At 31.4% G+C, this 23,627-nt stretch overlaps 1 protein-coding gene across 2 annotated transcripts in view; it reads right to left on the bottom strand.

Moving 5' to 3' along the window:
* The window catches only part of LOC127278465 (uncharacterized), a 92,615-nt gene that overhangs the window by 34,741 nt on the left and 34,247 nt on the right, over positions 1-23,627 (bottom strand). The window contains exon 1 of one of the 2 annotated variants that reach the window (XM_051300200.1): positions 21,505-22,080. The exons of the other annotated variant lie outside the window; for it this stretch is intronic. Within the exon in view, the coding sequence (XP_051156157.1) occupies positions 21,505-21,552 (48 nt within the window). The 5' untranslated portion in view covers positions 21,553-22,080. Of the gene's footprint in view, positions 1-21,504; positions 22,081-23,627 lie in introns of those variants that run through there. 2 annotated transcript variants of the gene reach the window in all.

The raw sequence follows: 23,627 nt of genomic DNA on the forward strand, positions 1-23,627 counted from the left end.
TGTTCTCAATATTAGAGGAAATTAGTTTGTTACTTTTTTAAACAATATGTCATATTTATCACAGGAAATAACTAAGGATTTCTGGAATATATATTCAATTATTTGATTGACAAAATGACATATATTTGGGGATTTTGAATGTTTCAAGGCCCTTCATTCTCCTCAATTGATTGCGGATTATTGTGTGCAATGAAAGCAAATCCTACCTTCCTTCTTGAAAAGCAACTTCTCCATGATTTGGTCTCAAGAGAGAGAGAGAGAAGCTTGTCGCATTCGATCTTAGAAGCACTCATGAGGAAATTTGCCAACTTGATTATAACGAAGACGAAATTCCAAACCTTGAGAAAATTCAAAACCATGACAAAATGAATATCAATAAATTATATAACAAACAATTTTTGTTTCACTTAGATTAATTTATGAAATTAATTTTACATTAGAAAATTTTCTTTAAAGAAACACATTGTATTGATAATTATCATGAAATGATTAATAGTGAAATAAATGTCACTAACTCATCAAATTGCATTTACAGATAAATGGAAGTAAAAATAAACGAGAGAGACTGAAAGATTACAAGGTTGATAAAGGCTCTTCTTGTCGATGAGAATTACTGATGACATGACTCACTTCTCTGGCTTGCAAATACATTTACATAGTTCTACGTGAGCATCTTATAAACAAAAAGATTACCCATCATAACAACACATGTAATTAAAAAAAAAGGCCAAAACAAAAGCAATGCGATTTTAATTTAAATACTTTCCCACTTTCTTTTTCGCAAATTGTAAAATAATATTCACAAGAATTTGTTCTCATTCTATTATCTAACGTCTAAATTAGATGCCTAAAGTATTCTTATTTGGATTTAACTACTTTCTAGTTTTTCTACATTACCGACATCTGTGAATTGACTATTGTGAAGAGCTTCAATTTCAAAATTTAGTACATTTCAGTAGAGGGAAAAGAACTTTGATGCAAAGGGATAAGTTTCCAACTACATTTGAGATAATAATAATAATAATCACGTCGGAATATCTTTAACTCTCCCTTCTGTAAGAAGATGATTCGGAAACAATATGGAGGGGAAAGTGGGAAAGTTACTTGTTCATTTCTCTCATAAAATATTCGATATGCCGCCAACTGGGCTACTTTGCTGAAACATCAGCACCTGTGCTCCCTCTCTCTCTCTCTGGTTATATCTTCTAACTGCAAAACAACAGTGAGTCCAAAATTGATCGATTCATCTCACCACGGGCTTCAAAATGTATATATATATACATTCAAGAATGAAGAGGAGAAATCTCACAGGAAGGAAAACGTGCTTCGAATCCTTATATGAAAGATCGATCGACATTTTCCCAGCAGAAGGCTGATTCAGAGTAATTACGAACCTTCCAACATATATATGTATGCTGCACACATCATTCACGAAAATTGACATTAACCGACAATTCGCAATTCCACGTATTCGTATAAGATCGAGTTTTAAACATCTTCACTTTCAACTTAATGCCAAATAAATTATCAAACGAAAACTAACTTCAAAATTTAATACAATATTATTTTTGATATTTAACTACTCTCTAAATTTTGAATCAGTAAAATCTGTTTTAGCAATTGATGATAATACAGAGTCTACTGATAAAAATAGCTTCTTTATCATCAATCGGTAAAACAGATTTGCCTATTTCAATCAGTAAAGTAAAACTGAATTTCAGGGGAAATTTTACTGATTACTCATTGGAATTTAGAGAGTAAAGATTTGCCTAAAACTTTTGTAGAAAATAGATGTATGCGGATATAAATATTTAGGAAAATAATTTCCAAATGAAACGATACTATTCATCAAAGACCATTTTTCAAAGACTCTCTCTGTATGTGTTTAAATGAACAATGAACGCATTTATTCCAAGCGAGGCAAATAGAAACGATCTAGATATATAAATATACGATCGCATCCCAACGACACACTGTACATTGGCTGAGGCAATCAATTGAACGTAATTACACACAGGCTATGCTGTAAATTGTGCTCGACACAATTTGCTTGGTTATTATCCTACACTACTCGACATTTATTTATCTGCTTATCTAAATGTTGCATACGCCAGAAATTATCATTCCCCAATGATTTAAGCAATCATTTCTGTTTTTAAAGAAGAGTTTTTTTTAAATCTGGAAACAAAAATCTCTATACGTCAATTTATTATATATATGATATCATTTTGCTTTGTCATAAATTCCCCAAATGTCACTTAACAGTTTCACATTTGAGATTGGCTAACTATAAACGATGTAACTTTCCTGGGTCTCAGTGTGTACTTTCCACTATATATAGAAGATTCTAATAAATTTCCCCCTTGCATGGTTGTGTCGTAGCCTGTGTAATAAATAGTGGACAACACCTAATGGGAAGGTCGTTTTCGGCTAAAGTTCGATGATATTGTTTATGGGATGTACGCACAGAAAGGCACACATATAATGGAAATTCCACTATCCTGATGCTATTTATTGGATCTCATCATTCAATCACCTTTAAATAGGATATCAATCTATAAAATCGTTGTTTTCAATTTGTAAATTCATTTTCAAAAAAATAGTCAAATCTAATATTGTAGAAATTTTTTTTAAAGAATATGAAGTAAAATCTATTAAAAAGGAAGGAAGTAACTATAACCCTTCAGGAATAATAGTAAATCATGGTTAAATGTAGTCACAAGCATGGCATTTATGGGTATTTACAACATTCGTTCTTAGAAATTGCATGAATCAGCATCAGGTCTTGAGAATAACGCGGCTCAACGCCAAATTATTTGGCATTTACGTATGTATATATATATATATATTTTCGTATTCTTCGAGTTGAAGAATAATTGCCATCATTAACGTAAAGCGCAAAAGTGACGCACTTAAGCGCATATTCACGTTAAATTGCAACGTGTACAAATGACAGCAAATAATAAAGATTTAAACGCGGTGTTCAACTGATTTCTAACATCAGACTAGAATTTATTTTTAGTAATTATAACCCAATAACAAAAAAAAAAAAATGATCAAATGTGCATTGAGATTTTTTCATTAAAAATTTTTATGTATACACAATGGATTTAAATATTTATCCGGAAGTAAATTATAAGCACAAAAGAAAGTTGGATGCTCATGTGGTTTTTTTTCCGCATGTGATAAAAGAGGTATTGATGCCGAATGCAAGGTACTCATCTTTCCCTTTTTGCCCTCTTCAGGAGGGATTATATCCCTCAAGGGGCTACATTTACATATACACTCTTCCACAGGACTTGGGTGAGCGTTCCTCCCTAGGGAAAAAAGATCCAATAAAAGCACCTAAAAGCATCAAGTTTCGTAAATTAGTGCACAAGTCTCGCTAAAGGAAAACAAGTGCGGAGAACAACGTTAATGCTAATATAAAATGTTAATACTATGTGCATATTGTAGAAATTTGGAATTAGTACTGAATCAGTATTGAAAATATTTTCAAATTGAACGAGTTCTGTAAATACTATAGTCAGCGCTGAAAATGCTGAACCAATTCTGAATGTATTAAGACAGTATTAAAAGTAGAAAACCTTTTATAAGAATTAAAACAGTTCTAAAAGCATTAAGCTTAAAAGAATTCAACCGGTTCTGAAAGTAGGAAAAAAAAATTTGTCATTTTCTAATTTTAATATAGTTTCTAATGTATCACGCAAAGCAAAGTTTATGATTCGTATATAAATAAGAATCACACTAAGATTATAAGGAAGCAACTTTTCCCAACTGAATTGTTAAAGAATTGAAAAAGGAATAAATATATATATATGTACATGTGAAAAACGAGTCGACAGAAAAGAAAAATTGCTCTCGTGGGGTGGCAAGCACGCGAAAACCAGTCCCTTCTGAAATGTATCCTAAATAAATATCCACAATTTTTCACACGAGATTTACACCTTACAAACAGATCCGCTGAAAGCAAGTGTTTTTTCAATCAATCCCATTAGCATCAATTTTACTCTTCACTATAACAACTTGTTTTAAATAAAAGAAAATAATTCTTTTTTTTTCTAACAAAATAAAAAGGTGTAAAATAGAGAATTTAAAATGTCACGAAAATCCTGTATTCAGCTAAATGTATTTTTGTTCTTAATATATTCCGTGTTAATTTTGTATATTTAATTGAATGTTCTGTATTTTTTTTTTATTAGCCACACTATATTATATTGTCAAGATATGTGACGGGTTTCAATTTAAAACTACTCGGTTGAAATCAGAGGTGAAATCCCAGACTGAAATGTCGACTATATAGACTTATCAGTTGTGTCACGCAAACCTAACACGTCTTGTGTGCGCGATGTGTATAATGAGGATCATGTAAATTCGTGAACGATAAAAAAGTCAGGTATAGAAAATTGGAGCAAGGTTAGAGGTGCAAAAAGAAAATAATTTACGCCTAAAATGAAAATTTCGTACGAAATGAAATTCTGTGGCACGAATAAAATGACATTTCTTATATTACAGATTGGCGCCCAGAGCTAAATTTTTTTCCCCCATGAAATAAACATTTTAAAGCAAATTAGTTTAAAAAAAAAATTGGTATAAATATTATTTTGTGATATATTATTACAGATTGTATCAAAAAAAGTAGTGTGTGCTTTTAATGTCCTTCCACCTACTCTCGAAAGTCGTGAAGGCGTCCAATCGTCTGAAAGTCATTAGAGTCCTTGTTCATGCAAATGCCACTAGCACGAAAAGCTAATATGCGTGATCATAAAAAGGGTGCGTTAATTAGTCCAGTGCCATCCATGTTTCTACCTTCATAGACGTCAAAAAAAATTTGCCATCGACATAAAATGAATTTGAATAATTTTCTTCTAAAATTTCATATATAAAAATTTACCAAACAACATTTTAAAATATATTTTGTTTTAATTATAATCTTCTCGAAGATTAAAATAAATATTCAATTGCAACGAGATTAATTATTGTATTTCCCTTTTTTTCGGCTTGGAACTTTTTTTTTAAACCCCAATCGGTAAAACTGAAAACAAAAGGTGAAAAAAAAAAAACTGCCAGAAATTCGACGACTCGAGTGGAGGGGGAGACATAATTGGCCGTGGAATTAACGAAGGGTTTTTGATTATTCCTTTTGCGTGCGTGGTGGACCCGACCATCTCATTTCGTTTGGAAAATTTCGAAAAGAACGAACACGCATTCGCTAAATGGTTTTACTGAATTACATACATACTCTCCAGAATTGAGATTGGATTTAACTTTCCACGTTGGTATTTCGCTTCCGATTAGGATGAAAGTTGAAATGAAAAAACAAGAGAATAAGAGAAAACGAAAGAAAGGACACATCTTGCGACTAATTTCGCCAAAATGCCATTTTAGCTCCTAGTTCTTTTTCTCTGATCCTTAGAACTTGATTTACCTCCCCACCTCCAAAAATCTTTGGGATAATCTCAAAATCCAATGAGATTTTCAAGACTTGTTTTTTTTCTGATCCTTTGGAGAGTGAACGAGAAAGAGAGAGAGAAAGATGTCTCTTGAGGATTATTGCACACCGGATGGAAACTTGAAACAACTGCTGAGCTTAATTTCATTCAAGTAGACTGAATGGAATCTAATTTCCCTTGTACTGGATAATAGCATCAAATAGACACTCTATGAAGGTGTATATATATAGTAAATTCGCGAAGTAATCTTTATAAAATGTCATATAAATTATTTTAAAAAAATATATATATCCAAAAAATTAACAAAATTACCAATTGTAATTAACATAACTGAATTGAAATTAGTGATACCGTCTGTCATGTTTGTCGAAACGATGGAATCAGACAAACCCACTAAATTTTGTGCGCGATACATTGACAGAGAAAAGGGGATTGTACAAATCATTCAGAGCAACTAGTAAAATCACTAATGAATTCGACAACCCTTTTTTAAAAAAGATTTTTATCCATAGAATTACAAAAATTAATCCTTCGAATGAGATTTTATTTAAATTAAATAAATAGTATGAAAATTTATTTGTCTTTTAAAAATCATAAAAATAAATATTTAATAGCATTTTTCTGTCCAATTTACGAATTTTTCGTTGGCAAATTATATCAATATAATGCCGACCTTGAGAATACCCTGTTATAAGTTTTGCTGTGTCAGCAACCAAGTTGAAGTATTCTTCAAGCATCAAAAGAACATGCCTCTTTTTATATATTTTTTTCTCTCTAATTTTTTTTTCCATTTTATTCACGTCAATGACAAATATTGTAATTCTAAAAAAATATGAACAGAAAATTTGTTATTATTTCCAAAAAAAAAAAAGTTAATTATGTAAAACTTTTTCCAAAAAATTTAAAATTTAAAAATAGAAATGTGCACTGACAAAAACAACATAGAAATCTATATATATATAGTAAAATCTAAAAGCGAGAGAATAAATTTTGCGAAATAGAGCAGAAAGTATTGTTTGCAGGAAGTAGGGGCTTTGAGGTATATGTAGTCGCGCAATGGGTAAACAAAACCAAGAGTTGCTTTTTCAGCATTTTCTTGGTAAACATATATGTATATATATATATAGAAAAGAGAAGCTGTGTATTTGTCGTTCAAGCACGCGAGGAATCAAGCCGCAGGTGTCTACCCCCCGAAGAAGACTAAGAGAAAGCTTTGCAGTCATCACTATTCTCTATCGGTATATACATATATATTATTTCATATCAAATTCTCCCCTTTTTTTTAAGCTCCCATCCCTTGAAAATCACCACAGCGAATTTTCCTACCACACATTCTCGAAACATTCATACATTTGCATATCAGCCACTCAAATGCCAAAGCACCGAGAATGCCTGTGACAAATTCTATCAAGCATTACATGAATATTGATAAAAAAAAGCTATTTAATTTGAAAACACAATTTTTCCCTATCTGACATTTTTTATAATTATATATTTCATTGTAGGAGAAAAAAAATGTACTAACTTTGTCAGGAGAATTCTTTTCTTTTCGCGTAAATTACGTTCGATTTTTTTTTTGGATAATTTTTTTCAATAAAAATGTTGAAAAATAGTTTTGATTCGAAAATTTTGGAGTTGAACATTGAAGAGGAGGCTATATAACAAAGAGCAACCAAGAAGGGTTGATAATTGAATTTAAATACACATCGCCAACTTCAAAGTAGTAAGTTTCCCAGTGTATTTAATACAATTAGAAGTCACTGCGCCTATATGTGAAGTGTTTCGCTTCTTGAATAGAAGCACGCTCAATTTTACACGCCCCACTGATAATTTCTATAACTAAATCTGAATTTTTTTTTGAACTAGAAACTCAATGATAAATAAAAAATAACTAAATCTGAATTTTTTTAACAATAACTACAAATTATAAATTTGCCAATTAGATAAATTAAAATAAAATAGAAAATAAATTTTATAAATTATAAAAAATAGACAAATGTTTGTGTCACAAAATATCTAGACAATGAATTTATGTCTGGAATGTATATATGTAAGAGCTTTTCTGAGCTGATTCGAGTTATCCTTTACAAGGAATGGAGACACGTTTGTAGTAGATGGAAATTTACCGAAAAGCGAACACGTTTAAAAGTTTGCTTTTGCCCCAGGAGAAATTCGCGACGTTCCGGAAGAGCGGAAAGGCGAAATTGAAACTGCAGTATATATAGACGACTTTCTGAATATCGAAATGCACGCTTGGTATTTTACAAAGTTTGCTGTACACATACATATATTGCGAAACAATTGTGAGATGATTTTCAATGTTCTAGTTTATCACGAACACAAATATGTCAGAAATTTCTCTTATTGATTTTTCATAACGTCACAACAAAACTTTCAAAAGCATATAAATATACTTTATAAGTTATATATTTAATCCTTTTGTTTCAAAACTTCATACATATTTCTATAATTATAACGAACACGCTTGTAATTTCTACGAACTTTATTTTTTTTAACGCTATTATATTAATAGCTATTTGATATTACATTTTACAATTTATTTTACTCTTTTTTTAATTAATTTTTGTAATTAAATAATAATGAATTGAAAAAATTGTATTTCCTCGTTTTTAAAGTGTGTACCAATTTAATGTCGAGTATATACGAAATTTCAGGAAAGTTCCAACTCCATTTGCGCTCGTTATAAATTTTCACAAATGCCATTCACCAAACTTGAAAAGTGGTAATTATTCTCAAAATTATATCATGATGCTGAAGTCTACATAATATGCGGAAAAAATTGCGATAAAATCAAATTTAATAAAAATAATCATTGGAGAAAGTACCACCAAAGTTACAAAGTTAGATGAAATTCTCATTCGAATAATTTTTCTCCAAAAATTGAAATTCCATACTCAGGACGATTAATCTCTGATAAGAAATTTATTAGATTTTTTTCCCCATAGAAAAATTAACCACATAACTTCTTTGAAATGAAAAAAAAAAAAAATTTTCTCCACAAAAGCATTCGTGTCTTCTATTATCGTTATATTCATTAAGTTCATAACATCTTAAAGAAGTTTATTTTGCAAAAAGAAGAAAAAAGTTGTATGTAAGATCGAAAGCGTGCAAAGATACCGTCAAAACTTAAAGCAACTCCATTTTTTCCCCCATGGTATAAGAGAGATTCCAATACTATATAGTAAAACTTAGTCACGCCAAAGGACCATAAGGGCTGCTCTTCTCCTTTCGTACACACACACACAATTTCTCTTTTTCCGTTCAGACACTCCTTCCTTTCTCGGCCATTGTGCCCGCGACTCGCGAGAGAATTGGATTAGGTGCTTCTGAAAAGTTGCCTCTCTCCTGAACCACAAGTAGACGTCTCTCGATGGCGAAAAAAAAAGGTCTTGGTGGAAAACTTGTATGAACGAGATGTCCGTTCATCCAGTCACCCCTAGCACCGTAAATCCTTGAAAAAGAAGTATAGAGAGTCCAATCACTGTTGCCATTCGGCTACTATGATAGTGATCGGATTATCGAAGGAAATCATAGATTTTCTAAATTGTATTCATTTCTAATGATCTTTTTGACAAACAGAAATAATAATTATCAGGCTGTAATAAAAATTGTTTGACACGAAAGGGACCTTCCTTAAATAAAGACAACTGATAACGTTGTGCATTTTTATTTTTAATTCCTCTATTCTTTCATAGAAAACATTTTATTAGTAGAAAATAATAATTATCAACTACAATAATTCTAGTCATAAATCCATACAGTGACGTCACGAAGAATGACTCATAGCTTTCTTTTATAATCTCCCTTCCATCACATTTAGGAGTTCACATTGTAATTCACTAAAATTCCAAAAGTCTCAAAGTATTGATCTCAAAATACAGGTGTGACACTTCTCTCGCTTTAATAAGTGAAATTGTTTACAACACGAAGTGTCAAAAAAGAATCCAAAGAAAGAAACGAAAACAACCCAATTTTCGATGAAACGATTTCTTACCTTAACAAATCACTAATGAAGATTAAGTTGTGAACTCACCTGAAACAGAAGAAAGAATAAAAACATTAATAAAGCAGAAATTGAGTAAATTTTTTTTTTTTTGTAAATTAGCCAAGTAAGCTTTCATGAGTCATTTGAAAAGCTCAATGAACGTTATTATAATGTTTGAAGGACTATTCATATCGAGAGTTAAAGTCAGGATCGCCTAGAGGGTATTCAGGGATGCAGACATATATATACACACACACACCCCTTGTGGCCAGAACTCGAAACCCGGGGCCGACCCTGGCCATGCAAAGTGAGACAGGGGTTGTTAGATTAAAGTCCAACCCTTCATGACGCCCCGGATGCCTCTGACGCCACGTTGGGTTAAAAACAGACACAGAAAGAGCATGAGTCATCTCTCACTATTTTGTTAAGGTCGATGATAAGCCAACGAATTTGTCCCATGAAGATTTTTCTAATTTCAAAAATTCTATATCCAACAAAAGCCACACAATCTATTAGCAATTTCTCTTTTTGGAGAATTTATATTTTTCTCAGATTTGATTTCAAGTCACGTTGTCCGAGGGACAACTTGTGCGTCTGAACGTGACGTCATATGTAAAATTCTACTACATGGAGAAACAAAATCTAAGAAACAAATTAAAAAACAACAACTAAAGTTTCTATTCAACAATATAAATATTTGAAATATAATTTAATTTTCTTCATCCTTTTACTTGAATTCTTATATAACAATAAAGTGTACTTTGTAAAATCGAAGCCACTCGAGAGTAGAGAGGAAACATTCTGATCTATTATCAGCAAACGATAAAAGAGATAGGAAGCTTTTAGCGTGGATGCGAGTCTCTTAACCCAGTATTTGCTGGGGCGAAACTCGAGGGTGACGTTATACGAGCGCACTGAAAATTATTTCACCAAACCCAAAGATGATGCTTCTAAACATTTTACGACATGAAGCTTATGTTCAGAATCATTTAAAAGTCTAAATAGCCATTCAGAACCAATTTGTAAGTTGAAATTTTTTCAACTTTATTACTTTTCATTGGTTTTTAACATAGTGGCGAAAAATGGAACTACAAAAAGCCACTCATTTTCATTGAGTCTTATAAGGGAAAGAAAGTGTGAAAAAAAACAGAATGCAATTTGAGTGTACAAAACACTCTTTGGGTATATCAAAGTCATTTTCGAGATGTCAGGAGGCACCCTTGCGAATTAGTACAATACACCCTAGTTGGGAACATGTAGCGCCACATGGTCTATGCTTTAAAGTAACGACTCAGTGGAACTATGGAGGCATAGTAACAGGAACATGCCTAGCAGATGTCACTGCATGTAATTGCCTCGTGCACGTACCAAGCGCAATTAGTTCATAATTAAAGCCTCTGCAATGCAAACTGTCCAACAAAATACCAATACAGAAATCAACAGCAGCACATGCAACTTTGATTGACTCTAACGAAACAATTCCTATTTAAAACATTCCCCGTCAATTATCACACTCATCACAATTAGTCCTTGAAATACAAGTTCCTAATGAAACCCTTTAGCAGCAAGATGAAGAAGAAGAAAGAAGAACACAATGAAAATACTATGTCCAAAATTTGTTTTTTCCCTCGATACAATAAATAACAAGTAATTACAATGATCATTATTCGACCACTTAATGTCTTTTCAGACCAAAATCGAAGTCGTAAAAAAAAATTGCTATTGTACGCAACCCTTCACGTATAAGAAATAGATTAATGGAGTCAAGACAAAGAAGGGTGTGTACGTGTGCATGCACGTGTAAAGTTTATGCAACATGGTGAGCATCAACATTGCGCAATTTGCCAGAAAGTAATTTTCAAGGGGGAGAATTCTTTTTTCACCACATATTTTGCCAATATTGGAAAAGTTATCCAAATTCAATTTTTGAATAATGAAAAAAAAATTCTTAAATAACTTTTTACAAGTATCGGTCCCTTTTCTCGTGGAGCATCACACATATATAGTTAAAATAATGTTGAATATACAATGTAATGTTTTTCTAAGTGGGTATATTGTTATCTACCCCAAAACAATTTACGATCCCTAAATGGTCTATTATTGGAGACGTTAACCTCATCGCCAGATGACAAGAAATTTCATTTGTTGATGATTCAGAGACCAGTATGTTCATACATTTCTATTGTGAAACTTTGGAAGGGTGCGTGTTTCATCTATTGACTCGTGCCACGTCATCAATAGTGTGAAAATGATTCGATCGTCTCATATCCATGGACCAAGAGAGCACATGAAAGAGGAGGACTTTTTATAACAATGTACAAGGGTCGTAAGTGTCCATGTTATGCTTTTTTTACCATACTGAATTTTCAAGGGGGGCTGGCCAATTGGGGGGGGGGACACACAGAAAAGGGAGCTTCAAGTCTTACTGAATCTGAGTCATATTTATCAACAGGCTTAATTAGAACAGGGTATAACGCTTCCAACACATGTTCCACTAATTTTGTGGTTTCACTGTTCATGCGTGAATAAGATATTAAAACTGATATCACGTCCCCTTATGAATTGTGCAGGTGTGTCTCACGCGCATTATCAGTCGACACTTGCCAAAATGTTATACAATTTGAAAATTATTGAAATAGAATTTAATTTCCCTATTAAATTCATTAAGGATTAATTTTAGAATCGCTAATTTCTTCTAGAATTTTATATTCAACTTAATAGATCTTTGCGGATATATCATAAAAAGAAATTGCGGAAAATTGTCCGAAAAGTGTTAAAAGAAAGTTGAGTTGAGAAATATTTAAACTCTTTTGTTTCACACTATTATACGTAATCAAGAGTCATTAAATTAAACGGGTCACCCTTTCAACTTTGAATGCACTTTAATTGCAGGAAATGCAGAGCGGAATTGACCGTGACGTTTAGGTACAATTTGTATTTAAAATTACTTCCCCAAATAGAAAATGCCATTCAAGCAAAAATGTTACATCATACTAAACTATGGTTTTATCGCCTTATAATATCAGCGGAAGCGGCAATATTAATAAAATTATCACAGAAAATACTTCCGATAAATTTTTCTTCCAGTGAATAAACCGCGAATTCAATTCAATAACAATGTATAAAGTAATCAAAAATAATTGACAGCCAAAGACGAATTGCAATCAATATCGGTGACCGCTTTAATCTTCATACTGCTCTTGTGTTTATGATTTTTTTTCTTTTTTTTTCGCAACTTGACATATGCGTGGCATGTAATCAAAAAACAGACGCAATGACAGAAAACGTCACTTGTGACGAAAAGACTCATAAATGAAACTTTGTTGACATATCTATCATCCTTTGAATCATCATCATTCGAACCCATATATCTTGTAAGTTAAATGAAAAAAAGGAAAATTACAATATTGCAAAAAAAAATTTCTTGTCGTTTTATATACAAAAAAAAAAATTTACTTTGGACTTGAAAATAAATTTTTACAGACTACATAATTTTCAAGTGTATCAAGTATCCCTTTTGAAAATATAAGAAATTTTTACAAAGTTTTTGAACCATAAAAAAGAGAGGTGAGATTAAGCGATTTATAAGTGTGCCGTTAACGGAAAGGTTATTCGCTCTTTTACATTTCGAATTCACTTTCAAGTGCACTCTCAATTTTTTTTTTTTTCACTGACTCTACATTTTTAGAATTTATTTCCATTCTATAAGTTATATATACTCGAATAATAAGAATTACATTTTTTTTTGCATTTAAATACTATAATTAATGTTGGCTATGATACAAAATAATTGATGATAATTAAAGGCATGTGTATGTTATTAGTGAACGAGTTTAATTTGTATTCCATTTAATAATTATACGAAATGATTGGCAAACTAATTACGAAATAAATAATTTTAGAGCAATTCTAAATAAGGACCGATAATGAATTGAATTTTAATAAACAATCGTAATACCAATAAATTTTGCATTTAGTTGTAGCAGATAATCATAATAAACAATTTAATAGTTTAACAATATTGAATGATTATTATTTTTATTACTATTGTTATTATTTATTATATTATTAATATATCTGTGACATATATAAATATAAAAAATTTGATATCATACTTTTTCAAAACATTTTGTTCTTAGTTTTTGGAGTACAGATCATATATGCAGAAGCAGAGAAACATGGAAAGGAATGACAGATTAAAATTACAATTTCCAGAAGCAAACACACGGAGAAAATGTGTATTTCACGTTTGCGTTTCATTAGTAAAAACGAGAGGACTGAAATTCACACAGCTGCCTTATATACTCATTCATAGTTTCAGTTTACGTTTGTCCAGCCAGAAGCGGAAATGTAGACAATGTATATGCGACACACACACACCTCGATCATTGAGAGTAAAAACAAACACCTCAAAAAACCAATTAAAAATTAATCCCAATGATTATACGAATTTCTTTTTTTTAGTCAATATCAATCAATATTGTATTTATTCGAAAATTCTTGCAATACTAAACGAAAACTTCCAATTCAAGAGGAAAAAGTGACGTATTTAAAGAATAAAAGAAAAATAATCTTATTTTCAGAGGATGAGGATGATCAGATAATGATTTTTCCTCTTAATATAAGATTAAATTTAAAATAACAAAAAAAATGAAATCTTTAACTTTTTTTTCTTTAATTACAATTTGTATCTTTGATAAATATACAATTGAGAACGCAATTGTAAAAAGAAAAAAAAAACAACAACATGAGTCAACTTTTTTTATTAATCATTCAATATGAATAAGTCTGGCTAGAAGAATGCCGCCGCGAGCTGGATTAGGACATAATCGGTGTGCAACGTTAAAAATATCCAGGACATGCATCAATCTGGATTTGCAAGGTCCCCACGCGGCGGCATCGACCGTTCTCAGTATGTTTCCGTACAACTGTACTCGACATAAAGCGGCATGAGTCATCCCCCACGAGGATTGTGACGCATTGATGCATGGAAAAAGATTGAAGGATTTTCACAGATATTCATTTTCAAAAAATAAAAAACAAAAACTTTTTTTTTATAATAAAAAAAAAACAGCGCAATGATTTTTGCAATAATTTAATTATTTTTTTGAGAGAGAAAGAGAGAGAAAGTTTTTGAAAGAATAATCCACATTTATACAATATAACATTGATAAAGAACAATATAACCCAACCTTTCGATTAAACAGCACCGGCGCGTTGACTCATTCGAGAAACATTGACAGACGAAATGACTAAACTACGTCTCCAGCCTTCAAACCTTTCTATATATCTTTAAATACATAATAGATATGTTTTGAAAAAATACGAGAGGTAAACAAGTCAAAAAAGTTTGGTCTGCTTTAAAAAAAATTAGAATAAAAAATCTGCGAATAATTATTTTTAACTACATTGTTAAAAGAAAGTCTTATTTTAAGGCCGAAAAGAGGTCTTATTTTAAGAGGCAACATTTTTAAGGCAACTTTGCTGAATTTACGCAATGCAATTTCCATTAGAGCTACTAGCGCTGATTTTAAGACTCATCTGAAAATAAGATCTTCTTTTTACAGTGTTATTAAAATTTAAAGAGATATTTATTATAGAGAAAGAAGAGTGATAATTGATCTCATTAGAAATTTACAAAATATATACGTCAATCACATTGACTTTTAATATCAAACAAGATTCTTTTTTTTTTTTGCAGGCAAAGTATAGAAAGAAAGAAATAATCCATTCCGGAAGTTGGAGAGCATCCAACTCTCAAAGAAAGCGAATTTTGATGAATTTCCAAAGTTCGATAACATCTGCAGTGCAAAAAGAAAGTTCTGAACCTACAGATATAGCACATATATATAGAAAAAATGAACGCATAAAGAAAAGAACAGAAAATTTTCCAACATTGGATTAGCCAGACGAAATTAATTATAACGCAATAATATTGTGAAACAAATATTTATGAAATAAAATATTTATTTAATGAATGTCAAAATCTGCTTTTATAAAATAGGAGGGGAAAAAAGTTTATCGCAAATTTTATACGAAAAAGTTGAATTTCATTTGAAATTTTTCGCCTCTAATCTGAATGAAGAGAATTGGCAAGTTTCACCGCCATAGTGTTTGCGATTCTGATTGGCCCACAGAATCGTTTTTTTTTATTTGATTTTTTTCAATCCGGAATTATCATGTTATCTCTTGATGTATATAATGTTCCTCTCGACATTTTTTTTCATTTGGGCAGTGGATTTTCATTCATTCCACTAATATAATTATTTTTCCCATTGTTTTTTTTTCGAGAGAGAGAGAAAACATAAAAAATAATTTTCTATCAATTTTATGTAGTCAGTAAAAAATTTCCCTTTTTTCTATTTCTATAAATGTTTTTTAGAACCACCAATCAGAAGCGACAGTGAATCGATACTAATCGATATATCTCGAGCATCAACTGTTTTCGTTGCAAAAAGTAACATAACCTTCAATTTTCTCATTTTTACATTAAAAAGTTAATTCAAACGTTTTTTTCATTTAATAAACAGTCGAAAAATTAATGTTTTTTAGATTTTTTATATAGTCTTGCTCATTTTATAATTTCATATGGCGTAAGTATGTCACATCGTGAAAGGTGTCAAAAATTCAGTCGTTTGAAGAAAAGTCCCTTGGAGAAAGTAATTGCAGGAGAAAGAGTATATATATATATATATATTTATAGAATATTACCATGACTTTTTCAGGTTGAAGGGAGCTTCGCCAGTTTTTAACAGTCGAGTGCTCAAACGTTCGACCGCAAGCGAAATTAAATAACACAAAAGAAAGAAAAACGTTGGGATGTGGATAGAAAATTTCGCAGTAGCAAAATACTCATTTTTGGTGGGATAACGCGAGGGTGCTCCTTTCAGAATCCTTGGTTTCTCTCTCTCTCTCACACATTTTGCCCCATGCCCTTTACCATAAATATATTGCGTATAGGTATGCCATGTACAGGAACTCTATAGTAATAGTCCTCATGATGTGTTATATTCTCGGACAACGAAAAGGGACCCGGAACGCCAAGAACGTTATTCACGTCTCTGTACGCCGCAAGGTCTCCAACAGTCTACATCGTTATGTACATACTGGGTGTCCTCTCACAAATCCATCATATTTGGATACAAAAAAAATCAATTTTTTATCTAAAACTTTTCACAGTTTTCAATTATATCACCTGTCGATAATGTAGAAATCTAACTGAAAATTTTATATCTAAATTCGAAAAGAATTGTCAAGGCATTTAGTTTAGTAACTAAACTTCAGAATACAAGAAAAAAAACTAGAAAATTACTTAAAGTTTGAGAGAAACTGTAATGTAACATTTCGAGCATGATTCCCTATTAGTCGGTAATGTAGAAATCTAACTAAAATTTTTAAATCAAAGAAATAATAGTCGCGGCATCAAATTTAGACAATAAGTAATATTCAATGATGTAAAAATTGTTTAAAATTTTGCGTAAAATAGAGAATTTTTTTTTAATAAAAACTAAGTAGCTTTTTCTCAGCAAAATATAATTTTTTTTTTTTGGAACACCCTATACGTGTGTACCTATAGTCCTATATATACACGTTTATTTAACTGTCGTGACTCACCGCTTACCATTTGAAGGTAGGAACTGCAAGAATGAACTCTGAACGATAAAGTCAAGGAATCTTAGTCAACGTGTACACAAGTCACCACGACTAAAGGTCATTCGTATAGTGACGAATAAAAAAGATAGCCCGGGATCAAAGTTTTACCTTGAGAGATCAAACGACACGATTGTACTTTATTTTTTTAACTGAGTCAGAATTAATTCCACGAAAACCGGCTTCCCTATACGTAGGTGAAAATCATTCATATTAACTTTTATGAATCAAATTACCACAGTAAAGGTGTTTTTTTTTCTTTAGGAGAAATCAGAATGTTTCATCGACACACAAAATTGTAGAGTTATTATTTAATTATTTATTATCTATCATAATCGAAAAACAATTACGTTTTAAAGAACTCATGGTAACAAAAATTATAATTTAAAATTTAATAGATTCCGCTCTAGTAGATTTGCATATTTATAAATCTAACCAAAGATTTCGGAAGCTGAATCTAAAAATAACGTGAACGAATATTTAACGATTTCATTGCGCGGAAAAGGAAAAAATATTCATTTATCATGATAATATTGGTAAAAATTATTTTTTGGGATCATTGCGATATTGATCTTAAATTAAAAATTAGAGTACAACTTTAGAAATCATGAGTCATGAGCGGTCACATGCATTCAAGTGACTCACGCATATGTTCAATTTATATTTAAACGCATCTTACGCAGTAGCAAGATAACTTGGATTTTTATTACACACATTACTCCCAAAACAGATCCGAGGAAATGAAGTAAAATAAAAGGCTCTCTACAAAAATATCATCAATGCAGCTATTATTAAAAAAAAATTACAAGTTTAAAAAAAAACTTCTACTGATAAAAAAAAAGTATATTACAAATTATTCCTCCTTTGATAATAGAGAAAATTAGGTAATTATATATCACAAAATAGAAAAAAATATTTGCCTCAGAGCTAAATAAATATTTATTCCAATTATATTTGGTTCAATTATTTAGCTCCGGGACAAATATATTTTTATCTAATTCAAATTTAGTTCGAATAAAAAATTTCAGTACTATTTGTTGTATTCCAATTAATAGAGTTTTATGAAGAAATTGTATTTTCTCCATAATAACCCTTTATAATCCTAATGACTCGATTTATCACAATCATAATAAAATCGACGTTCAGTTTTTATTTTTTATTTTTTTTTGCTGACTCTTTCCTTGAATATGACGCATGAACGACATAAATTTATCACTCGCGTTGCGTATGCCCTGTTTATAAGCCATTACTTCCAATGATAAGTTGAAGGCAATAATATTGCAAGTATATTTCGATATTTAAAGGCATTGTCTCGCCCCAGGAGTTCATATAAAGGATCGAGTGTATTTGACAAGCAACGCAATATTGATGAGCACAATATAATATTGTTTTTAAAAATGAAAAACCGATTTCACGTCATTTATTGATTGGAAACTTTTTTCCAATCAATAAAATGAAATTCAATGAAACGATTCAAATTTGATTATTCAAAAATTCTATAGGAAATAAAAAACTAAACTTTATTTTTGAATTTAAAAAAAGAAAGATGAAAAGAAATATAAAGGAACAAAAAGGGGGTGAAAGTGGAAAATAATCTCTCAGATTAGAAAGCTTTTTGATAATAAGGTCATAAATGAAATCTATGCGACTAAATAATATTTCCTAAATGAATTACCATGATTTTAAAAAGGAGCCTTTTTCCGTATATACTTTCTGCTTTCGTATTCCTACTCTAACGATTAATGACCTTTGCATTACAAAGTGTAAGTGGGTCTCTGTTCTCATAAATGCTCAATGGACTGCGAGCCAATTTTCATTAATAAACACGTTTCGCAGGAATGTTAATCTCACTATGTAGATTTTAGTAGGTTATATTTTTTTTGTTACAAAATACTGTTTTCACAAAACAGTTTACGAAATAAAAAAACAGCAACCAAAAACAAATACGAAATTCAAAACGAATAACTATACTAGCGCCGCAGCAAAAAGTGGAACTAAATACTTGAAAAATTGTTATTTAAAAAAAAAGTTTTTCTTCTATTTTTTTTCTGCAACAACCTTCTTATCTTGTACATATTATACCGTTCGTGCATTTGTCAATTAATATTATCTTGTACACTGCAGTATATCATAAAAGATTCGTGCAGAATCATCACAATCTCATCTCTAGATATCTTTATAATGTAATAATAATAATGCGAGGCAAATAAAATATCATCAACTAAAATGTGCACGCGCGTTATATATATATATACGATAAACGATCAAGAATTTCTTTTCAAGTGTTTAGTTATATAGATTTGCAAACTTAACTTATTATCATAACAGCTCTGCCTACTCAATTTGCAAACGGAGTTTTTTTCAAATAAAATACAAGTCTATGTCTAGTAATTTTTTTTAACTTCCAGTCAATAAACGACATTCTTGTCGAGGTCTTTTCATTTACAGTAATTGGAATTCGTTCTAAATATATATTGTACATAGGTTTGCGCAACTGACATTTGTGAATAAATGTTACATTTTCCCAACAATATTATTAAACAATTTTGAAGCACAAAAATTTGGTTATAACAAGGAAAAAAACGATTTTTTTTCTATTTATTGGCCTTTGGCAGTAATTTTTTTTTTTTTTTTAAAGAATCGACACAATTTCCAAGGTGCGGATGCATGAAGACCTTAAGTCTCCTCCTGCTGCATCCCGCTAAACATAATTAAGTCGAGTCCAGCTTTAGTCATTCGAGCAAGAGAACAACGAGCCCGAAGGGATAACTGGGTTCATTGTCCCACATATTTACTCTCTTTGACTGCTATTCACTTCCGAAAACGAAAAGAAAGTTCAACATCCTGCCGTTTTACACACCTGGACTTTTATAAATACTGCAAATTTTACACAACACATTATAAAATGCAGAAAATTAATCAACAATTGGAACTCAATCAAGAATGCTTTCAACTCATGCAAAGTGCTTTTAAATTTAACTGCACTTTGAAATTTATAACTACCTAAAATTTACATTGATAACACATTCAAACACTTTCAAATTTATACGGATTGCGGTTTATACACGATCTTTCACTAATTATAATGTGCAAATTTCAAATCTCTAGTGGCTTTTGAATTAGAATTTTCGAGAGACTAACTTTGTCATTATTATCAACTTGAAATCATATTAATTAACAAATGAAACAAACTTAAAAATATTTATTTAGAAAAAAAAAGAAAATGGACCAATCTCTTTTGTATACATTTGGTTTTAAATCTGAGTCAGCAAATTATATAATAGATGGAAAAAGCTTTTATATAGTTAAATTAATTGAATAACATAGAGAGAAAAAATTTGTATCTTTTGTAGATATGAATTTTTTTTCAAACAAATGAATTGTATGCAGTTACGTAAAGACAATATCTGTTTATGCATTTTAGATTTTCTCTAAATTACATGTAATTTGTTACATTGTCCACGATTCTTAAGTTAATATTATTTCATAAAAAAATATTTCTGCAAAAAGAATAAAGAGGAACAAATATGCTACAGATTATGTGTATCATTTTTTTTTGACCCATTACTTTTTGCACAATATTTCTTTATATGAAAGTGTTTTTTTTAAATAAAAAATAACATTAAAATATTCACTTATTTGTATCAGACAGGCAAAATTTTTATTCGATGATTTTTTATAGTCAAGAAGAAAATAGGCCTCATTAACTTAAGAATCTATCTAATCATTGTTTATGAAATTGTATATAACAAGTTCCTTATCGCGAGGAAGCTTGTATCTTTTCAATAAATAAACACTGTACAACAAAACTGAAAAACAATTGTGTTCATTGCCTTCTTTTTTTTTATTGAATCATAACTTTTAAGAATCGTTAGAGAAGCATAATATAAAGTTTATGTAATCGTTTTCACTTTGAATGTGGCATCATTGTCCGGTCATAATAATGACTAATGTATTGCTACAATGATCATTATCAATTAGAACAGATTTCGATTTTCCATTTTGTGAGTGCGTAAATTGTGTTCATTTTTTGACTTTGGTTATTGGTTAATTTGTGCTTTTGTTAAGTTTCCATTTCTGGATTATGGTTAATAGGAATTATTTTTGTTAGTTTCCATTTGTCTGGAGTTTGGTTAATGTTAGTTGATTTTTGGCACATTTGCGCCATGGATTAGTGGATTAGTAATTATAAAACGATCAGTTACTCAGGATATTGGAAGGCACCGGGAAGTTTGGTCATCCGTAGAATTTACCAAAAACTTTTTTTCGGTACCTCCTATCTTAAAGTAACTGATGCTGTACAATTTTTTTTTTTGAAGAATGTTAGTGACCCATCACCACAGAAAATAAGGATGAAGAAAGGCCGAGCAAATTCTTTTGCTGATTATTACTAACCTTACTGGAAATAACACTCGGTGGATAGTAGAGTTGATAAGAACTCATTATAAATACTGTCACAGAATTCTTATTTTTTCTGTCAGGAGGCTACTCCTTTGAATTGGTGTCACACATGCAAAATGACATAAAACTCCGAAGCACTTAAGATCACGATAAGGGTTACAAAAAAAAGTGAAGCTTACCGCGTATTTAAAGACAGCCTAAAAGAGTTTTGGAATCGATTCTAAAGACACAAATACACAGAGCAGAGCCTAAGAATACAGAGTACACGCTCTACAAAAACATCCGGATGACTCACGCGCGGCTACAGGTATATATTCCGTTATTATAAAAATAAATTATTATTTTTTTCTTTTTAATGCAGAGAAAATTAAAGACAATCGGAGTTATTTAGCTCCACGAAATAAAATGCGTCCGACACTCGCCAAGTGTAACTAAACATTGAGACACACTTGAAATCTCGTGTTGTGAGAATGAGTCATCGCGGTGTATAGCATGGAGTGAGCACGAACCCGTATGTCACGTCGTCGTGCTTGCTATAACTGTTCCGTGCACGCCTGACTGATGGAAAGGAATCCCCAGTGATGACTCACCTTTCAGGGACGCGTCGGCAGCTGCCTGGAGGTTGTTACTGCTGGCACACGAAGAGAGGGAGGGTATACACACAAAAACAAGAGTGTAAATGAAAGCACGAGTTTAAATCTTGGATGACGCGGCTATGCCGCTCGAGTGGTTGATATGGACTGCAGAAAACCCCGCAGACCTTCGTCACAGACCTAGGGGAGACTGGATGACATCATCACGAGCCAATCCAAAAGGCGATCATGGCGCGGCTGCGCGCCCGCCATCGGCCGGTTGTCGAGCCGGCCCTGCTATATACGATATATCGCAATCGATTGTTCAACTCTCGCGGCTCTACACTACGTTCTCTGTGTGTATATAGCTATGGGCAGCAGTGCGCTCTATCGACCAAAGTCACAACTCTCTTTTGAGAACAAGCGGGAACTAATCCAGATTGGATTTCATTGAAAACTGCCACGGCGGCACTGTCACCTATACTCTGTGATTCCATTCATGAAAGGTGTGCAAAGAATTTTTCTGTTTCATATATGTAAATGATGCTTTTTGGAATGTTAGTTGAAATGTAGAACTTGGAAAATAATCACGAGGAATTTCTAGCGAAAATTGACGAGAATTTTAGAATGAATAACTTTCTTTTCCTTCCCTATAACAGCATCCGGATTTAGGATGTCCTAGGAATATCCGGAAATAAGGATTTCACAGGGACATCTGATATCCTAATTTCTGAATATCTGTAGGTCGTTTCTAGGATACCCTCAATATCCGGATGCTGTTAGAGTTATCCTCGAGGATTTTACAAAAAATCTTATAACAATATAATTTGTATACATATAAATCGATTTGTTATAAAAAAAAAGTATTGCCGAGATGTTATATTATTTTGATTGGAAATGAAAACCTTATCATAAAGTAAGTGTACCATTATATCCAAGCTCGACAAAAAAAACAGGGAATATAAGAGAAAGGATACCGTATTATGACATTTATTGAGGTCTGAACTTCTGAAACTGCACAATGAGGAAGAGAATTCGAACGATGGTATACATGGTCATAAAAGGCAATAACACGAGGTATCTACTTCACTTGATGAATATTGTGCTCGCCTAAGCCCTCTGTTATGAAAAAATCCCCACAAAATGTTTTCATATCAATAAAAATTGTGTCAAAAAAAAGGAATATAAATATATTTTGAAATAAAGGATGTTATATTTAGAAGACGTAGCAAAAAAAAAATGTAATTAAAAATTAAGAGAGGTCAGGATAACAAAAGTTCTTGAAGTAAAGTTGATCCTAAAATTAGAATGTTCTAGGAACATTCGGATGCTATCTTCTATTTATTTCTATAAATATTTTGATCAACGTTTTAGACATATGAAAACACAGAATCACATCTCAAAAGCCATATATGTGTTGTGTCGATCTGAGAATAATTTTACATTCTTGAAAATGTTTTTTTTTTAAAGAAGGGTGCGAGTTACCTTGTGCGAGGAGGGAAAAGAGTGTTTTGCAAAAAGCCCAAACGACCTGCTCAGTAATAC

Source organism: Leptopilina boulardi, unplaced genomic scaffold (genome assembly GCF_019393585.1).
Source record: "Leptopilina boulardi isolate dan_hultmark-lab unplaced genomic scaffold, ZJU_Lbou_2.1 LbouV2_202, whole genome shotgun sequence".
NCBI lineage: Eukaryota > Metazoa > Arthropoda > Insecta > Hymenoptera > Figitidae > Leptopilina > Leptopilina boulardi.